At 41.7% G+C, this 19,692-nt stretch overlaps 1 protein-coding gene across 3 annotated transcripts in view; it reads left to right on the top strand.

The window, feature by feature from the left end:
• arhgef18b (rho/rac guanine nucleotide exchange factor (GEF) 18b) overlaps positions 1-19,692 on the top strand; it is a 60,479-nt gene that overhangs the window by 35,420 nt on the left and 5,367 nt on the right. For 2 of the 3 annotated variants that reach the window (XM_047374842.1, XM_047374841.1), the window contains 15 exons: positions 155-280; positions 396-513; positions 610-864; positions 1,364-1,440; positions 3,164-3,342; positions 3,522-3,595; positions 4,023-4,208; positions 4,359-4,505; positions 4,802-4,917; positions 5,791-5,859; positions 6,035-6,082; positions 8,043-8,324; positions 8,470-8,619; positions 18,418-18,775; positions 19,557-19,685. In XM_047374842.1, coding sequence (XP_047230798.1) covers positions 155-280; positions 396-513; positions 610-864; positions 1,364-1,440; positions 3,164-3,342; positions 3,522-3,595; positions 4,023-4,208; positions 4,359-4,505; positions 4,802-4,917; positions 5,791-5,859; positions 6,035-6,082; positions 8,043-8,324; positions 8,470-8,619; positions 18,418-18,775; positions 19,557-19,685 — 2,314 coding nt within the window. The remainder of the gene's footprint in view (positions 1-154; positions 281-395; positions 514-609; positions 865-1,363; positions 1,441-3,163; positions 3,343-3,521; positions 3,596-4,022; positions 4,209-4,358; positions 4,506-4,801; positions 4,918-5,790; positions 5,860-6,034; positions 6,083-8,042; positions 8,325-8,469; positions 8,620-18,417; positions 18,776-19,556; positions 19,686-19,692) is intronic. The other variant, XM_047374843.1, reaches the window with a different exon arrangement.

The following is a 19,692-nucleotide window of genomic DNA, read 5'->3' as shown; positions in this document are numbered from 1 at the left end:
TGAAACACGCCAGCTTTACAAACACGCCATAAGATCGTGTTTTTGATTTCCTCAAATATATTTGTCATACATTAGACATGCGCATTATGTGGCAGTTTTAGTTAAGCATGTCATTAGGGTGCTGCTATGGACTATGAGCCTGTTTGTTCTCCAGTTCTCAGGTGAAATAGGAGAGAGGATGAAGGACTGTTATGGTGATTTCTGCAGCCACCACACTGAAGCTGTCAGCTTCTACAAAGAGATGCTGCAAAATAACAGAAGGTTTCAGAACCTCATAAGGGTAAGATATTGTGGCATTTACATTATCAAATATTTAGGTTCAGTTCACTTTTGATTACTTGTGTAGGCTAGTGAAAGGTTGATGTTTCTGTGTTTTGTTTTGTTTTTTCCCCCAGAAAATCAGCAACCTATCCATTGTACGGAGGTTAGGAGTGACTGAGTGTATTTTGCTGGTAACGCAGCGGATTACGAAGTATCCGGTACTGGTAGAGCGCATCCTTCACAACACTGAAGGTCCAGCTGCAGCATAAATTCCAATAACTGTCCTAATGTACCCTAATAAAACAAGATTAGTGGTTGTTTAGATCTTTTTTTTTTTTCTACCTCTAGAGGGAACAGAGGAGCATGAAGATCTGACTCGGGCGCTGAGTCTGATTAAAGACACCATCAAAGAGGTGGACACACTGGTTAATCTCCATGAGAAGGACTCCCGGCTCAGAGATATACACAACAAGATGGAGCCAAAGGCACAGGGAAAAATCAAGGATGGCCGGGTGTTTCGCAGGGAGGACCTTGCTCAGGGCAGGAGGCGGCTGCTCCATGAGGGGACAGTCAGCTGGAAAGCTGCCTCTGGCAGACTCAAAGGTAACATTCACCCCAATAAAATAATAATGGCCCATATATTCAGTTGAGGGCTGCATGGTGGCGCAGTTGGTAGCACTGTTGCCTTGCACCAAGAAGGTCCTGGGTTCAATTCCCAGCCTGGGGTCTTTCTGCATGGAGTTTGCATGATCTCCCCGTGCATGCGTGGGTTCTCACCAGGTACTCCAGCTTCCTCCCACAGTCCAAAGACATGCCCGTTAGGTTAATTGGTAACTCTAAATTGCCCTTAGGTGTATGAATGAGTGTGTGCATGGTTGTTTGTGTGTTGCCCTGCGATGGACTGGTGACCTGTCCAGGGTGTACCCCGCCTCTCGCCCATAGACTGCTGGAGATAGGCACCAGCTCCCCTGCGACCCACTATGGAATAAGCGGTAGAAAATGACTGACTGACATTCAGTTGCTTCTAAAATAAAAAATGAGTAATGCATCACTTATCCACGATCAGCTATCCAGATGATGTTCTTGCTTTCTATACTTTCAGAGATTCTGGCTGTTCTGCTGTCGGACGTGTTGCTCTTACTTCAAGAGAAGGATCAGAGATATGTATTTGCTACAGTTGTGAGTGATTTTTGCTCAATTTGCAGTCAGTTTCTAGTGCCTTTGAAAAGTTTACATAAACCCATCTTGAGTACGAATGAATGTTATTTACAGGCCTTTAAGAATGCAATTTATTTCATTCTTTTCATAGGTTGGATCAGAAAGAACAGCTTATATAAATTCCAAACCAAAAACAAGTTATAATTTATTGTGGATTTTCTCTCGTCAGCCCATGGTCAAAATTGGGCTGCAACTAACGATTATTTTGCTAATCGACTAATCTGGCAATTGTTTTTTATTTTTTTATTTTTTTCGATTAAGAAATTTAAATCTGATAGCAAAAGGTGTTTAAAATGAGATTTTTTAAATAATTTGAACCAGGTGAAGCTAAAACTATGCCACGTGAGGAGTTCTGGATAGAGCATATTTAATCTAATTTATTGTTTCAACCCTGGTCAAAATTATACTTGTAAGCTAAAGAAAATACACATTTACCCCCACAGATATGTGGGTAAATGTTCCTTTGCAAGCTGCAGAGAAATTGCACACTTTCTATAACTATGAACAAGCCTCTGGCATAATTCAGTTTGACTTTTTGAGCACTTGAACCATCAGAAATTGTGTGGAGCTGGCTTTGGTTTGTAAATTTCATTAGGGTTTATGTCCAGGCCATTTGAGAAGCCTAATGAACTGTTTTATGCATTCAAAATCCAGTTTTGATGTGATTTTGGAAACATTTTCCCATTGGAACACCAAATTGTTTCAATGTTTCAGCCATTGAGCTGTTCATTTAAGGACATTTTGAAGGATTTAGAGTTAGTCCCCCTTCGTCATTATCCATTTTGTGCAAAGCAACAGTAAATAGCAGCAAGACAGACCCCTGCCATGCTGCCACCACCACGTTTGACAGTTGGTGCAGTAATCTTAGGTTTGAATGCTTCACTCCTTTAAGCAATTCTGGGTGTTATCTTTGTCTCGTCTCAACAAAGAAGATTTCTTTGAGTGGCATTTAGTTTGTCCGTTTTTTGGCACCTGCAAACCACACGCATGCTTAAAGGTGTCAGCTATCGAACAGAGCTTTTTTGGTTTGCACCTTCTCAGTCCACAGAGATGTAACATTTGCTTCACTGGTGACGGCAGCACTGGTGTTTCAGCAGCTTCTAGCTATTGATAGACCTGATCCTCAGTTGGTCTCGGGTTGTTTTTCTACATCCTAACCAACTACCTTCCATCAGACAGTAAGACTTTTTAATTTGGTTGCAGTACAGTGATCTCAACCACACATCAAAACTTGTCTTTGAATGGATAAAGCAGGCAACTTCAAATGAGCCTAATGATTATAGTGGTCAAACAGCCAGTTGATATTATGCCAGAAGATTGTTTCTCGGGAACTTGATAAGGGACATTCGAACAAATGCTCATGGGTACATTTATACGTTTTAGGTTGTCTGTATGGATTTGAACCTGTGTGGATCTGAAAATAATCTGATAAATTCAAACTTGTCCACCAAATTCATCTTTTTGAAATTCCATAAAGTAGTTTGATCACTCCCTCTCATGAAATGAATGTTCAAATGTTTCCTTAAAAGGCCAAAGGTTAACAGTCATCCACGAGGAGCAGATGTAAACTTTCTCCCGACACTGCAACACTGTTTATAATAGCTTTTATTAGTCAGTTCTAGAGAAAAATGGTAAAATTTCTGTTCTGTTTTTTTTTTATCCTCTTTGCCTTTCATCCTTTCAGGACAACAAGCCATCAGTAATTTCTCTCCAAAAGCTGATAGTCAGGGAGGTGGCCCACGAGGAGAAGGCCATGTTTCTCATCTGCGCCTCCTCAAGCGAGCCAGAGATGTATGAGATCCACACCACCTCTAAAGAGGAGCGAAACACTTGGATGACACAGATCCGGCAAGCTGTCGAGAGGTAACTGGGGTTACACATGTGATGTATGTAGACATGCTTGTTGTTACAAGAGCAGTTATAGGACTCAGGCTGGTTGTGAAAAAAATTACAAAATAATTTCTCAATGCAAGGACTCTTAACACACTAGTGACACACAAATATTGACCTGTCTTTTTTCCACTCGGTCTGCCTTCTGTTAGTTGCCCTCAATCCGAGGAGAGGCTGTTCAGCGAGGAAGAGGAGGCTCAAGCTTCTAGGCTTCGAGAATTTCAAGGTAACGTCTGTATGTCCACCAGGGGGTGCTGATGTGTCACATTAAGCCTAAAACAATAAAGGTTTATTTTATTGATCGTCAGAGAATCATAGCAGTCGATACAGGTATACATTTAGAACCTGAGTTTGCGCTAAAGACCTCATAATATGTAGATGTCCTTAAAAAGCCATTGCAATAAAAGTATCTTTATTTATGAAGGTCATGCAGTTGGAGGAAAACATCCAAGATCAGACAAAACATTTTAAGATCTTGATGTTCTCCTGGAAAAATGTGTATTTATAAGCTAATCGGCTGAATTAACCTCCAACTTTAATATTTTAAAAAGCAGCTCTATAAATGATCGTATTTCTTTTCTTTAAAATAAACTGCATATCTTTAAATGTTTTTTTCTCCTGACTCCAATTCTGTGTAATGTTTCGGCCTGCAGAGCGTCTGGGTCAGATGGATGCAGTGATCGCTAAGGCTCTCACTGAGAAACTGCAGCTGTTCACAGAGATCGCAGAGTCTGTGGCAGGTATGGAGGACGCGGCTTCTCGGTCAAAACTGCTTCTCCGAGGAGACGCCTCAGACCTCCAGCAGGGGGAGACTCTGCTCAAAGGAGCCATCACTGAGGGTAGGATGATGCTGGGTGTCATGTGCGTCTGTGCTTCGATTGTGTAAAAGTTAATCACTGTTTTGTTCAGCTGTGCTTCCATGTTTGTGACATTAACTTTATTGCGATTTATTGAGTCCTTTTTCGTTTTTACCTTCTTTTCAACTTTAGTGGAAAACCTGCAGAACTTGTTGCAGTCTGGAGTGAAGGAGGAGGCTCAACCCACATGGACAGAGGAGGGAAGCAGTTCTGGGGTTCTGCCCAGAAGAGCGGGCACTTTCGGGGGCTATGACAGCAGCCTGACCATCCTCAGTAACAGTGAGTCCAGTACGCTCACTCTGAAGAACTCTATCATCTAATTGATTTTCTCTGGCATTTTTATCTTTAGTAAATCACAAAGAAAAAAGTTTTCTCTCATGCGTTAATTGTTCTGCAGCTATACATAAAATTTCTGTAGATAATGAATAAGTACTTATATGTGTATATACACGAGTGGTGATATATGCATACTCTGCGTATAGCCGTTATATAAATGTGGTTGTGTATTCCAGTGAGATTCCTTGTATCCGTTGCCGTGTGTCTACATTGTGTTTGTGTCTGTGTGTCTGTGGCAGATGGCGGTGTAAAGAAGAGCTTCTCTGGCGAGTCTAGAAACAGAGACAGGAGCCAAAGAGCCAGCTCCGACCCTCTGCTCAAAGACCTCTGTGGAAGCCACACCCTGGAGCAGACGGTAGGGGCTTTACAAACACACACACTCACACAGACAGGATATTTTGGGATGCGTCTCTCTGTTATTTCCTGTAGATAATAAAAATGCCAACTAAATCATCTGGAAAGTTTTCAAGTCCTTTTATGTTGTCTGGAATATTGTTCAACACAGGTCTCTTCATTTGTTTAGAAATAGTTAGTCTTGCTAAACATCATCTTCTGTCCTGGTCCTTGAGAACAATAACCCGGTCTAAATATAACTGTGGTGGTCACAGGGAGCGCTGTTTGTGGAACAAAAGCCAAGCAAGGCCAACAGAGACGGAAATAATCCAGACAAATATCTGATCTGAACTACACTATAATGTATTGCTGTTCAGCTGCTGCCTTTTTAATCATTATTGGACATCAACAGTCTTTATTAAGGGTGATCAATTCTTTTACAATTTAATTTAAAGCACCAATGTAACATTTTTGACGTACAAAAATAATCGGTGTTTTTCTGCCCTAATTAATTCAACATGAGTGCAGATCATTGCTCATGTAATTCACATGAACCTGAATGAATGATTTCAACCACATTCCCACAAACGGAAGGTAATCGCCTCTTTTGCGTTCATATTTTATTCCAGTGCATTCTAGCGCTGGATGCTACCTGATACAACAGATGGTTGAATCTCATGATTTAAGCCGTTCAGATTATAAAACTGGTATTAAGCTCATAAAATAAAGAATACCTAAGTAGTTTTTATTCTACTTTGACACATCTGCATTTCCTTGTCCTATACAATAGTGCAGATTAAGGAAAGACAGAGTGTCAGGCCTCTTTTTCCTGAATGTTTCTGTCTTGTGCTACCATCACTGAACTGTAATCATATTGTGTTGCACTTTCTGTTAGGTTGATCAGAGCTGCTCCTCTCCTGTAAGATGGAACCGCATCTGGTCCAACTCCTTCCCCGAAGCTGAGGTGATCTTTTTCTCACATGATGCCATGTGCTACACAAACCTGCAAGATGTTTAGTTTTGTTATTTATTTATTTTAACAATGGTGCTAAAAATTGTTTAGAAATCCAGAGAATTCTGAGAATATTTTGATGAAAGTAGTTTTATTTGATAACTTTTTCCGTTTTTTTCCATTTTAGTTCTTCGACAGAGTGCTGATGCTCTCCCAGAGGCTTTACAGCCTGCAGGTAATGGCCCTGTCCCAATACCCGCACTTCCACCCTTGTGTCCCTGAATTGCGCGTTCCTGTTGATGGGTTTGAGTGCGTAGTGTGACCCAATTCTCCAGAGAGGTCCTTACCCCCGCCCCTTTTGTGCCCCACATCCGCCCTTCGGCGAAGCCCGCATCTAAGCGGACTTCGCCGAAGTATATTACCCACAATTCACTGCTGCAGATGACGTTCTGAGCAAAAACCAATCACAACCGTCAACGTAACCAGCCATCAAATCAGAATAATAAGAACTGTGTAAACTTTAGACAGCAAGCCGACAAATATATTTTTTACTGGTTTTCCAGGCTCAACATTGTAAGAAACCACTGGGTTCAGAGCGAGTCTGGGCAGTCAGTAGGCCATAACACTGAAGTTACCTTTCAAACAAACACTGGCGCAGCGAGAGTCTGGTGTATACATGTACTTCTACAAAGTACACCCTTCATAGAGGGGCGTAGGGTGTAGTGTGGGTATTGGGACAGGGCCAATGTTGTCCCCTGTACACACTTCGACAATTTTCCAAGGCAACTTTATGCATAAAGCATTTTAAGCAACCAGCACATGATCAAAATGCTGGACAGTTAAATAAGTTAAAAACACACAAAAAACTAAACACATAAAAAAAACACACAATACACAAGTAAGCAGCCCTATGTTAAGAACATAAAACAGCATAAAAATCAACTAAAATGACCAACATCTCACAGGGTATCATGCCAGGTTTTCAGAAGAGATTTAAAAACAGACAAAAGAATGTAGTTGAAAGCAGATGTTTACATGCATTATATTAAAAAGACATAACCATTTTTGCTCACTGTCTGAGACACACCTGTGGATGTATGTTATGAAAATACTTCAAACACTCTGCTGCCTTTCGCAGCATCATGGCAAAATTTAAAGAAATGAGCCAAGATATCAGGAAGAGAACGGTGGATCCTCGCACTTTCCAGATGTCTGAAGGTGCTCCGTTCATCTGTCAGTCAGTCAGTCATTTTCTACCGCTTATTCCATAGTGGGTCACGGGGGAGCTGGTGCCTATCTCCAGCAGTCTATGGGCAAGAGGCAGGGTACAACCTGGACAGATCGCCAGTCCATCGCAGGGCAACACACACACAACCATGCACACACTCATTCATACACCTAAGGGAAATTTAGAGTGACCAATTAACCTAACAGGCATGTCTTTGGACTGTGGGAGGAAGCCGGAGTACCCGGTGAGAACCCACGCATGCACGGGGAGAACATACAAACTCCATGCAGAAAGACCCCAGGCCGGGAATCGAACCCAGGACCTTCTTACTGCAAGGCAACAGTGCTACCAACTGCGTTCATCTGGTCAAACAATATTGTCCCGCAGCATTGGGATGTCCAGCCATCATATCAAACGCAGAACAGAAACAAAAGTCCTCGTGATGACGTTGGCTGAAGCTGGTAAAGAGGTGCCATTATCCACAGTGAAACGCGTTCTGTACCGACATGGGCTGAAAGGCCACTCAGGGAGGAAGAAGCCATTACTCCAAAAGCAACATAAAAAGCCACGTTTCAGATCTTCATTTTTAGAGACATATTAAAGCCAGCACTACAGAATACTAAGAAAAGTAAGGAAAAGTGAGTAAACTTGTAAATTTATAGAAATTAATAAAAAGATTTTCTTCTGATTTTACTGGTATTTAGCAAATGCAAAACAGAAATAGTTTAATGAGGACTAAACCACTGTAAATATGCAGTCTGGTCAACACCTGCAAACAATCTGATCATCCTTCTAGCGTAGAGCACACACAACTTACCACCAATCAAAAATCTTAACACCAATATGTTGTCAGCAGCCCTGGCAGAGCCTTGATGTAAAGTAACTATAGCTCCTAACTAACATATAGCTACTACACCTACTTCCCTGTTATGTTGCTTGTGTCATCCATGCTTTTCTCCTTGCTTAGGCCATTGTATCACAGCAGGACAGTCAGATTGAGCTGCAGAGGGCCTCACTGACAGAGCGGGTTTCCTTGCCTGGACGCCACAGAGGAAATGTGCTCCTGGAGCAGGAGAAACAACGGACTTTAGCCCTGCAGAGAGAGGAGCTGGCTTACCTGAACAAGCTCCAGTCTAAGCACAGGCAGGAGCAGCAGCGCTGGGAGAAGGAAAGGGAGAGGCACTGCCAGCAGGTGGAGGCGACCGATGCCCGGCTACGACAAAGAGAGGAGGAGTGCAGGAAACTTGAGGTACAAGTTCATCATGCTGCCTTAAAGATACTGAACAGATTTAAACAGGGTTGAATGCAAGCTAAAGGTTGTCTATCCTGATGGTTTTATATTCCTATGATCAGATGGTGTAAAACTACTGTTTTATTGTTTTTCTTTAACACAGGAACAACTGGCTAAGGAGAAGGAGGAACTGGACAGGCAGAGAGAAACTTATCAGAAAGACTTGGAGAGACTGCGGGAGTCTACTAGAGCTGTGGAAAAAGAAAAGGAACGCCTGGAAAACCAGAAAAAGATGAAAAGGAAAACAATTGAGGTGAGAGGCCTGTAATGGTAACAATGAGAACATCATCTAGTCAATATACAAGGATGTAAATAATTCTATTCAAGTAGCTTAAAAAGATACAATTTAACAATCACTCAAACTGCTTGGAACATTTTGTGTGGATTAGGTTCTTTTTAATAACACAAAATGAACTTGTTGGGACAAATTTTGGTCCTGTACTTCGAAGCAGTTAGCTTGGTTCATCTTGGTTTCTAGCCTCCCTGCCGTGAGTGGTTATTAATTAATTGGATCAGATTTGGCTTCTCACTGAGAGAAAGAGCCGTCTCTGAAGGACAGGTTTTAAATCATTTAAAACAAGAAAATGCTTACGAAGTTGACATTTTAAATTATTTTTAGCCACCTATATTAATAAATACTGCAGTTAGCATTGCTAATTGTAAACAGCAGTCAGTGTGTATTTCTAAGAGACTGTAGATGCCTTCCTTAAGCATAAACTGTCAACGTTTCCAGATCCAGCATGGTTGATGGCAGAGGTTAAATGCTCTGAAGGATAAAAAGGAGCATAAGCTCTTTCAGTTCAGCTGTACTGTTATCTGCCTTAAATTTTACTTCCTGTTTAAACCCTTCAGTCTGAATGAACAGCTGCTATCCCTCTGTAGAAATAACTTCCCTGCTCGGATACCTTCTCCACCTTCTTTTTCCCCTCATGGTTTCTTCCAAGTATCTGTCTGTCTTCGCAGTACAATGTGGGCCATTGTTTGTCTGTTTCATGGGAGAGGAGTTTTCAGGATGATCCGCTGACTGTAATTTCATGCTTGGTGCCACCAGGTCTGTCATAAAGTCATGGTAAAGTTGCCCAATAAAAACCTTGGCTGGTTTCAGATTCTTGTATCACCTAGTCATCGCCGAGTTGATTTTCTTTTCAGTTTGTTGTTACGGCTTATCTTTTTATCAACCATGAAACGATGTAGACCAATAGAAAGAGAACAATGACATCAGTGACCGTGTCGTGTTCTGACTCGCACATGACTCTGTCATCAAGAGTCTGTGTATAACTGTAGTTATAGTTATTAGCAGGGTTTATTTGGTACCACCCAAACAGTCTTGCCACTGTTGTTTATAATGGCAACTCTTCTTCTTATAAGTCATTATAGTAAAGCGTTTCTATATTTCAGCAACAGTGCCCTCTGGTGGACAATTACATATAAACTCAAACTCTCATTACTGCATCATTCCCTCTCTTCAATTGTTTAAAGTTATAATAGTTCAACAGGCCCAAATATACTTTTAGCTCTGTCATATTTGTGGTGTTGGTGCTTCCTTAATCACCTGCACCTTCTCAAGAACTGGATTTAAACATCCACTTTATGACCCAGGAATGTCACTTCTTAATTCATGAATGAACATTTGCCCCTCTTTAGCCTGAGCCCTGCACCTTTTGGACGTTGTAGGACAGTGGCTAGTGTTGGAAGATGCTCTTGGTAATTTTTCCCTGTTGGCAGAATATCATGGCGACACGAATGACGCCCCGCGTAAATCCCTCTACTATCCGTTAAAAGAGAGCTGAACTGGATGATACTGCAAATGATAGAACCTTGTAAGTGAACAAACCTTTGTTTGTTTATGGTCACATATCTCTTTGCTTCTTCATCCAAGGGAATCTGTTGATATGCATCTAGTTTTGTAAACTTCTGTCCACCTGACAGGTTGGCAAACGGGTTCTCAATTCTGGGAACTGGATGCTGTTCAAGTTTTGACACTTGGTTTACAGTTAGTTTGTAATCACCCCACAATCTGACTGAGCCATCTGGTTTTAGAACAGGAACCACTGATGCTGCCATTCTGCATATTTCACAGACTCAGTTTTCTCCTTGGCCAGAAGTCGAGTGAATTCTGCTTCAACCCCACGACTCGTCACAAATGGAACAGGTCTGGCCTTGAAAAACGTGGGGGTAGCTTCTTTATCTACATATATCTTAGCAGGGGAGCCCTTAAATTTGCAAAGCTCATATTTGACAACCTCCCCATGCTCTGTCATGACTCCCTCGAAAGTATCCTGTTGCACATGGTGGATTCAGGGCTCTGGTGACCCATCAGACTAGTGCCTGAACATGGAACTACTACAATGGTTAATTTTGTACCTTTCCTTGTACAGGTCCTTCTCAACAAATTAGCATATTGTGATAAGGTTCATTATTTTCCATAATGTCATGATGAAAATTTAACATTCATATATTTTAAATTCATTGCACACTAACTGAAATATTTCAGGTCTTTTATTGTTTTAATACGGATGATTTTGGCATACAGCTCATGAAAACCCAAAATTCCTATCTCACAAAATTAGCATATCATTAAAAGGGTCTCTAAACGAGCTATGAACCTAATCATCTGAATCAACGAGTTAACTCTAAACACCTGCAAAAGATTCCTGAGGCCTTTAAAACTCCCAGCCTGGTCCATCACTCAAAACCCCAATCATGGGTAAGACTGCCGACCTGACTGCTGTCCAGAAGGCCACTATTGACACCCTCAAGCAAGAGGGTAAGACACAGAAAGAAATTTCTGAACGAATAGGCTGTTCCCAGAGTGCTGTATCAAGGCACCTCAGTGGGAAGTCTGTGGGAAGGAAAAAGTGTGGCAGAAAACGCTGCACAACGAGAAGAGGTGACCGGACCCTGAGGAAGATTGTGGAGAAGGGCCGATTCCAGACCTTGGGGGACCTGCGGAAGCAGTGGACTGAGTCTGGACTAGAAACATCCAGTGTCACCGTGCACAGGCGTGTGCAGGAAATGGGCTACAGGTGCCGCATTCCCCAGACCTGGGCTACAGAGAAGCAGCACTGGACTGTTGCTCAGTGGTCCAAAGTACTTTTTTTGGATGAAAGCAAATTCTGCATGTCAAAATGCCAGAAGTCCAGTGTCAAGTACCCACAGTCAGTGATGGTCTGGGGTGCCGTGTCAGCTGCTGGTGTTGGTCCACTGTGTTTTATCAAGGGCAGGGTCAATGCAGCTAGCTATCAGGAGATTTTGGAGCACTTCATGCTTCCATCTGCTGAAAAGCTTTATGGAGATGAAGATTTCATTTTTCAGCACGACCTGGCACCTGCTCACAGTGCCAAAACCACTGGTAAATGGTTTACTGACCATGGTATCACTGTGCTCAATTGACCTGCCAACTCTCCTGACCTGAACCCCATAGAGAATCTGTGGGATATTGTGAAGAGAACGTTGAGAGACTCAAGACCCAACACTCTGGATGAGCTAAAGGCCGCTATCGAAGCATCCTGGGCCTCCATAAGACCTCAGCAGTGCCACAGGCTGATTGCCTCCATGCCACGCCGCATTGAAGCAGTCATTTCTGCAAAAGGATTCCCGACCAAGTATTGAGTGCATAACTGTACATGATTATTTGAAGGTTGACGTTTTTTGTATTAAAAACACTTTTCTTTTATTGGTCGGATGAAATATGCTAATTTTGTGAGATAGGAATTTTGGGTTTTCATGAGCTGTATGCCAAAATCATCCGTATTAAGACAATAAAAGACCTGAAATATTTCAGTTAATGTGCAATGAATCTAAAATATATGAATATTGAATTTTCATCATGACATTATAGAAAATAATGAACTTTATCTCAATATGCTAATTTTTTGAGAAGGACCTGTACTTTGATCAGAGCAGCTCCTTCAACATCCACTCTATGACTCTATGATAAGTTCTCAATTATACTCTACTTGACAGTTCAGGTGCCTCCTCCCATAAAGAGGTGAAAACAGATCGGTTTGCCCCTGTAACACCAAACATCTTATTAGCAGTGAGTGTTTCAACAAATGGCTCTCATGTTGCTTCTAGCTTGTGCAGTGTGAACATCACATCCGGTGTGTCTGTGTTTTGTGTTTTATCCACAAACTGACTGACATAACTGACTCATTGAGCTTTCACCTACATCCTTTTATGCTGTAATCCTCTGCACTTGTCTTTAGCCTCAAAGGCTGAAACTTTTGATCTACACACCTTCTTAATATGGCAAATGATTCCACACTTGTGACACACTTTATTCACAAATTTACATTCCCCAGGCATGTGCTGTTTGTTTCTGTGTTGTTATGATCCCCTTCATTGTCTGCAGTCTTGCTGGTGTATGAACATCCAAGGACTGTAAATCTTTAACATCTCAATGGTGTGAGCTACCTTCAGTCAAAAGTCAGGTCAGGCTTCGGCTGCAACCGACGCTGTATGCGGTTATCGCCAATCTCACAAATAAGAATGACACGCAGCATTTCTGACAACCAACCTGTCACCATAGTTGCAGTCCTGCAGAAACTTTTTCGGCACAGCCTTGTATGGCCAAACCGACTCTCCAGGCGTCCTCTCTCTAGTTTATAGCGAAGCACAATTTCACTAGGCTTATGGTTGATTTGATCTTTTAATAGCTTCACCAGCTCATCAAAAAAAGTATTCTCACCTGGTTTTGCTGGGCTTACAGGGTTCATCATTTGGCTGTAAGTTTCAGAGCTGAGTAAAATGGCTTTTTGACGAGCTGCATGGTGAAGAACCGCACAATGTTCTTCCTATGTCTGTATCTGACTATCAAACGGAGCTGTGCTTCTGACCATCAGCGCCACCATCTTGTCTGCTGCTCTGCCGAATCCTCGATTTTCTTTAAATGTTCTTTAACTTTACTCACAATGTGCGGTTGTCCGGGGACTTTTTCACTGTTCATCCTAGTCATCATTTATGTAAGAATCAGAATTAGCTTTATTGCCAAGTTCGTACATACAAACAAGGAATTTGACTCCGCTACACTTTGCTCTTTGGTTTTGTTTTTGCATTACAGAATATAGATATTTACAATGTACAATATACACATATATAATAAAAAGGTGCATTTGCAACATCTGTATGCTGTTGTTTTGTACTCTATTAAATGTTCAACAGAGAAACAGCCTTGGGGAAGAAACTGTCTCTGTGGCGGCTGGTTTTAGTAAACAGTGCTCTGTAGCGGCGGCCTGAAGGTAAAGCTCTGAACAGTTTATGTGCAGGGTGTGTGGGGTCTGCAGAGATTTTAGCAGCTCTTTTCCTGACCCTAGACCTGTATAAGTCCTGGATGGAGGGAAGGTCAGGTCATGAGAGGTTTCCAGCATTGGCAGGGTTTATTTGGTACCACCCAGTCTTGCCAATGTTGTTTACATTCTGCAACTCAACTCCCCGAACGGCAAGTCTTCTTACTAGAAATCATTAAGATATGCCATTTCTGTGCTGCACCAACAGTGCCCTTTGGTGGATGAACAATTATAAACTGAAACTCGCATTACTACAGTAACGTGTAATAATCTGTTTACTCAAAATAACTCTTACACAAAGTAGGACAAAAACACAACAGCACAGTGAATCATTGCCTGAGGTTTGCAATGACCAGTCATTTAAAGTTGTGTACCGTTTTGTTATCTAAGATTGTTTTTCTGTTTTACATACCAAGTTGAATAATAGTTGCCACTGTGTTTGTTCAGTTCTTTTTAGTTTAATTAGTTTAATAGCGCTGATTCACAACAAATGTCATCTCAAGACGCTTGACAAAAAAAATCTAGTTTATACAGAGATGTAGAGACATCGTGTCTTCATTTCTTCCCTTCTTGATCTAACAACCAGTAGGGCTGCTGGTCCTGTTTCTTCCCACAGATATATTTGTTTATTATTATTAATTTATTTGTGTTTTGTTGCACATCTCTAGGTTGCACTTCTGTACTTTTTGCTGTTCTCTTGGACTTTTCTTGGCCGTGGTTCTGAAAGATTTGAAAGTTGTCCCTTCTTCAAACTACATCGGATCTGCTTTTCATTAGATGTAACCACAGGATCCCTCCAGGCTCTTTGCCAGCCTGATATCATCAGACTTTTAATAACCCCCACTCAAAATTGAGGCTCATAAGCAGACCTCGAGAGCTATAATTAGACCTTAGGAAAAAAAAAATGAGGGAGATTAATTTTTCCACACATGTGTTTCTCAACATATGTGTTTGAGAAATAGCTATGCTAGTTGCTGCTTGCCCGTGTTCCAACAGAATTTAACCTTCATCTTTTCTCGTTAGATCTTGATTGGCTGTGTAGTTTTTTTTTCACACGTCTGATTATAGAGAAATCATGTGGATATAAAGTCATAAAAATTCATACTTTATTAAGGTTTATTAAGTTTTTAAGTGTCGGAGGAAATTAATATTTAAAGTCCTTAAAGGAAGAAACTAGGCTGATTCCGAGCCAATCAGGACGTTTGAGATGCCTCCAGCCATTCTTTTTGGCTGATTAGCTACATTAACAAACCAGAAAACCATGAAAACTGTTAGGGATTCATAAGATGCTGACTTACATCTGTGCCCTGAACAAAGGTGAGTTATTTCCTTCCATCTGTAACCTCCACCTTCAGACCTGTTAACTATTCAGTAACCTGGGTCTGTTCCTATCATCGCCCTCACCTGGTAAACAAACACAGATGCTGTGACTCACTTCCTCTGGTTCCCCTTTAATAAACAAGGAGAAAGCACAAGACTTTATGACAGTTGTCGTCTTCAAGCTGTCTGCATCCATTTCCCATCTGTTAGCTCTGTGTTGTTCATTCTTTCACCAAAGAGTTGTGCCTAATTATTCATATGATATACAGAGCCATGCAAAAGTATTCATCACTTTTTTCATATATTGCTACATTACAGCCACAAACTTCTATGTTGTTTGAGATTTTAAATAATGGACCAAAATTATCTACTTTAATTGAACTATTATTGAACCCTCTTTTCGTTGCTATTCGTTGTCTATACCAGCTTTGCACATCTAGAGAGTAATTATTTGCAAATGTTTCTTTGCAAAATCGGTCAACCTCAGAACTGTGATGTGAACAGCGATGCTCCTTGATCTAAACGTTTCCATTATAGCTCTAGTTGTATATTCAGGGTCCAATGCATGGAAGCTTTAGCTCCACTCCAGTCTCTTTTTGACCCCTCTAGCAAACTTGTTTCCAAAAATGTCCTGTTACCCACATGGTCTCAGAACCCTGGTACCCACGTAATTTTGACTGCCTCCAAGTGGTAGTAACATGCTGTCATTAGCACTGGTAAAACATTCCTGCAGAGTGGAAACTAAATTGTCTTCCTGCGTTTACCCCATCTGTATTTGCCTCTAGGTGGTGTCCATTTTCCACAGGGCAATATATTGTACATTGTGAGTAAAGCTGTGTTTGATTTATGAGAATCAATGCAGCCTTTAGGAAGAGAGGCTGTATAATTAGTCAGTACAAGCCTGTCATTATCAAACCCTTCTGGAAGCCGTTTGGTGCTAACTGTTTATGAGCTGTCAGAGCTCCTTCACGTTTTGGTTATCTGGATATCTGCCGATGTCGGTAAAGCTGATTATCTTGTTCCGGGAACAGTTGAACATCTGTGTGTCAAGATGAGTGAGTGCTGAAAGAAGGGAAAATGATGGAGGGAGAAGAGGAAGGTGGGGTCAAGGATGGATACTTTTCTCTCACAAGGGCCTCTGTCTTACTGAAGGTATTCCAGTTACAGCTGGAGCAAATACAGTTGGATAGTGTTTAGGATCATCGGTCATGTTCCAGGTGGACGGCACACCGAACAGAACAGATGGAGTGATTCCTCGCGTATTTCTAAACTTAGGTCAGTGTTTCTCCTACCGTGTTGTTATGGTGGCACCCTCCCAGCAGCATCCACCCTTAGAAATATAAGTTAATTTAATGCTCTATATATAAAGCCAGATCACATTCAAAGACCTTTTAATAAGGAAATTAAATAGTCTTGTGTTGTGTTTCAAGTTATGCTACGGCATATAATATCAGTCTTGACACGGTCGCGTGTTTACAGCTCTCTGCTGCCCTCAGGCCTCCTTCATGTATGGTTAAGTTCCACGGACATAGATCTACTGCGCACTGGCCGGTTGCTGGTCCCAAGGTGTAGCACAGTTTACAGTCCTGTTAGTAAAAGGCCAGTGAGCAGAGTTTCCTCCGACTGAATGAGCAGCCGCTCAGTGCCACCCCCTACCTGCTGCTTTATAGTTCTCCTAAACATCTTTCCTGTTTACAAGACGGAAAGTCAGAATGCAATGGGGTTGCAAGGCTGCTTTTATTTGCTGCCGCTGTGGTTCATGCAGTCACTGCACAGCTGCATACGTACTCTGTTTACACAGTTGTTGGGAGAATTGGGCGGCCGGATGGCTGTGTGCTTCAGAGCAACAATGCTGGTGAGAACTGTCAAGCAGTCATAGGCCACGCTGCTGGATTACATACACACAGCACTCCCACAGAGAGGTTTAAATCTCTTCGGAGGGTGCTTGTCTGTTACTTCTCCAAGCTACTGCTTTCACACCGCATTTCTCCTGACTTGAATCTTCACCGTATGAACTTACGTTCGAGGCGGAGACCTTTCTCTCACAGCTCTCCTCAGGGATGGTCATTCTGTTGTACACTGAAGCTCAAACTAGTTGTTCCAAACGCAACATCTTCGCTCTTCATCCACATTTATCTGCTTTCCCAGCATTCTGATATTTGCTTTTGCCTTTTGCATCTTTTTTTACATGTTTTGCAGCTTTGGATGTGGAAATTAATCAAAACTATTGTGAGCCGCAAGCCGATAAAACAACTGAAGAGGAAGATTTGTTAAACTGACTTTCAACCATACACTTTACCATTAAAATAAAGAGATGTTGATATTCATGTTTTTAATTAAACAAGTCACAGTCGTCACTGCTTTTTAATACAATTTGTTTATCAGGATGTTTAAAATCCAGAGTTTTAGCTTAGTTTCAGTCACTTTCTTCAGTGAGATCGTATTAAATTAGCTAAAAAAAATTCATTTTCTTCAGGTGGTGTTTGAAGGTGTTGTTAATGTCTTGCAGAGTTTTTTGCTGTGATCTTCATAAGCTTCTGTTCTGGTGTGTACTAAATGTGCATATCTGCAAAGCAGTCTAATAAAACCTAATAAAGAAATGTTTCTGTTTTGGTGTCTTTGCTTCAAAATAAGAGATATCCTGCGGGGATTGAAAAACCACAGTGTTTTTTGAAGCAATAGGTTTTGATTGCTCTGTAATTCTCAGTAATGGCACCGATAGGAGGCTTTTGACGGTTCTTGCATCATAAGGTGCTGGATTAGTAACACAAAACACTGATGTAGAAATCTTCCTGTTTGACTTGATCTTCACATGGTCTTTAATTCATTCTTGTAATTTTGCAAACAAAGCCGCCTGTGTCTTTCATCCTCTGATGTCATGAGAACTGTTTTTGTTACCCTGCTCGTCCTAAAGACCTGCCTGTTTTGTTAGACACGCCTTTATATGTACAGGGACCATTAGTGGTTTTATGTTTCTCATTGTATCTGCTCGTGTGTGTGTGTGTGTGTGTGTGTGTGTGTGTGTGTGTGTGGGTGGGAGCACAGGATCAGGGTCTTTGTGCATCTTTACTTTAGAGCTTTTGTTAAACTGACTGCTCTGCAGAAAGCAAGCGTTCAACGTGTTTCTCATTTCCTCCTCGGCTTATAAAAACAGATCTCTGTAATGGTGCAGCTTCGTACTGCTGATTTATAGCCTATGTGCAGACTGAAGAAGTTGTTTTATCCTTTGAAAATAAAATATAACCCCATTGTGTAAAGTGTTTACTATGCACAGAAAATTGATGTTTCTCATTCCAAACCGAACCAGACCGCGGATGCAAATAATTATATTGCAGAGATCAGTAACCCATCGATTTTAGTCCTATTCATGGTGTTGTCTACAAGAAAAAGCATAAAGTTTATTGTCTTACTGATTGATCAACAGTCTCCTCTTTCCCTTTAAGGTGGCTCCGATGTCTGGTAGTCTGAACGGGGAGCTCATCTCATCCTCCGGTCTCACCGGCTCCACCTGCGTGTCCGAGTTGCCGCACTCCCAGAAGCCCACGGTGCGGGCCAGCCTCTCCATGGCGCAGGCCGACTATCCCGAGCGGCCCGAAGTTACTGTCCGGCGGGAGACTGGCTCTTCCACGCTTCCTCTACCGCTGAAGACCGAGGTGCCTCTCCACCTCTTCAGCACCACCAACCAGCAGCACAAACCGGTTGGGGTGCAGCAGCAGATCCCCACCAAACTGGCGGCAATCAACAGCGGCAAAGGGAAAGGGAGCAAAAGTGGGAAAGCTTCGCATCGCACCGACAGCTCTGGTAAGAACCCGAAGGCTTAGCCAATTACAGTGCCTTGCGAAAGTGTTAATTCTTCCTGAACTTTTTTAGATTCTGTCTCGTTAGAAACACAAACTTCACTGGGATTTTATGTGATAAACCAGCACAATGCCAGCCATAACTGTTTAGTGGAAAGAAATATTTATAAAGTTCTACAAATCAAAATCTGAAATGCTGGCTTTTGTATTTAGCCCTCTTAACTCTGATACCCTAAATTAAATCCAGTTCAGCCAGCTGGTTTCAGAACGCACTTAAGTAATAAATGGAGTCTATACATGTGTTCTTTGGTCATTATAGAAATAGAGTTCTGTGGAGTGAAATTAAAAAGTCCTAACAGTACCGTTGCATTTTCAGAAGCTTCAACAGTGACACAATCAAAGCTATCAGCATGTGGGAAACATGGATGTTTATCTGAGAGGAAAACAAGTTTTGAGTTGCTCTTTTGAAATCATCCCAAAATATGTGAAAAGGAATGTTATGAGATTCCTCTCTGCATGTCTGTACATGTTCTAAGTCACAAATATAGACTCTTAAGACTTCTCCCCTATTTATTTGCTTTACTTTAAGCAGTTTTTTGATTTCTACAAATATTGAACTACAACCTGTGTAAAAATGCATGATCAGATCTTCCATCTTAATGACCAGATTAGACTCAGAGCAGCTTCACTGCTCCAGATTACCAGTAAAATCTAATACTGCAATCAAATCACCCCCTGTCTCCTTCTGCCTCCCACCTGCTCCCTTTGGAACCTCCTCCCCTTAGCCTCGGTGGACATGAAGCAGATGCTTCCCCTGAAACTGTCTGCAAGAGAAGACAACGTCCTGAAGGCCAAACGCTCCATCAGCCCCCATCAGCACCCCCTTCAGTCACACTCCCTGCATCACCACGCAGGTATCTC

The sequence above is a fragment of the Girardinichthys multiradiatus genome, chromosome 9 (assembly GCF_021462225.1).
Source record: "Girardinichthys multiradiatus isolate DD_20200921_A chromosome 9, DD_fGirMul_XY1, whole genome shotgun sequence".
Lineage (NCBI taxonomy): Eukaryota > Metazoa > Chordata > Actinopteri > Cyprinodontiformes > Goodeidae > Girardinichthys > Girardinichthys multiradiatus.
The sequence above is the reverse complement of the archived record's forward strand: the minus strand, read 5'-3'. Positions and strand labels throughout refer to the sequence as shown.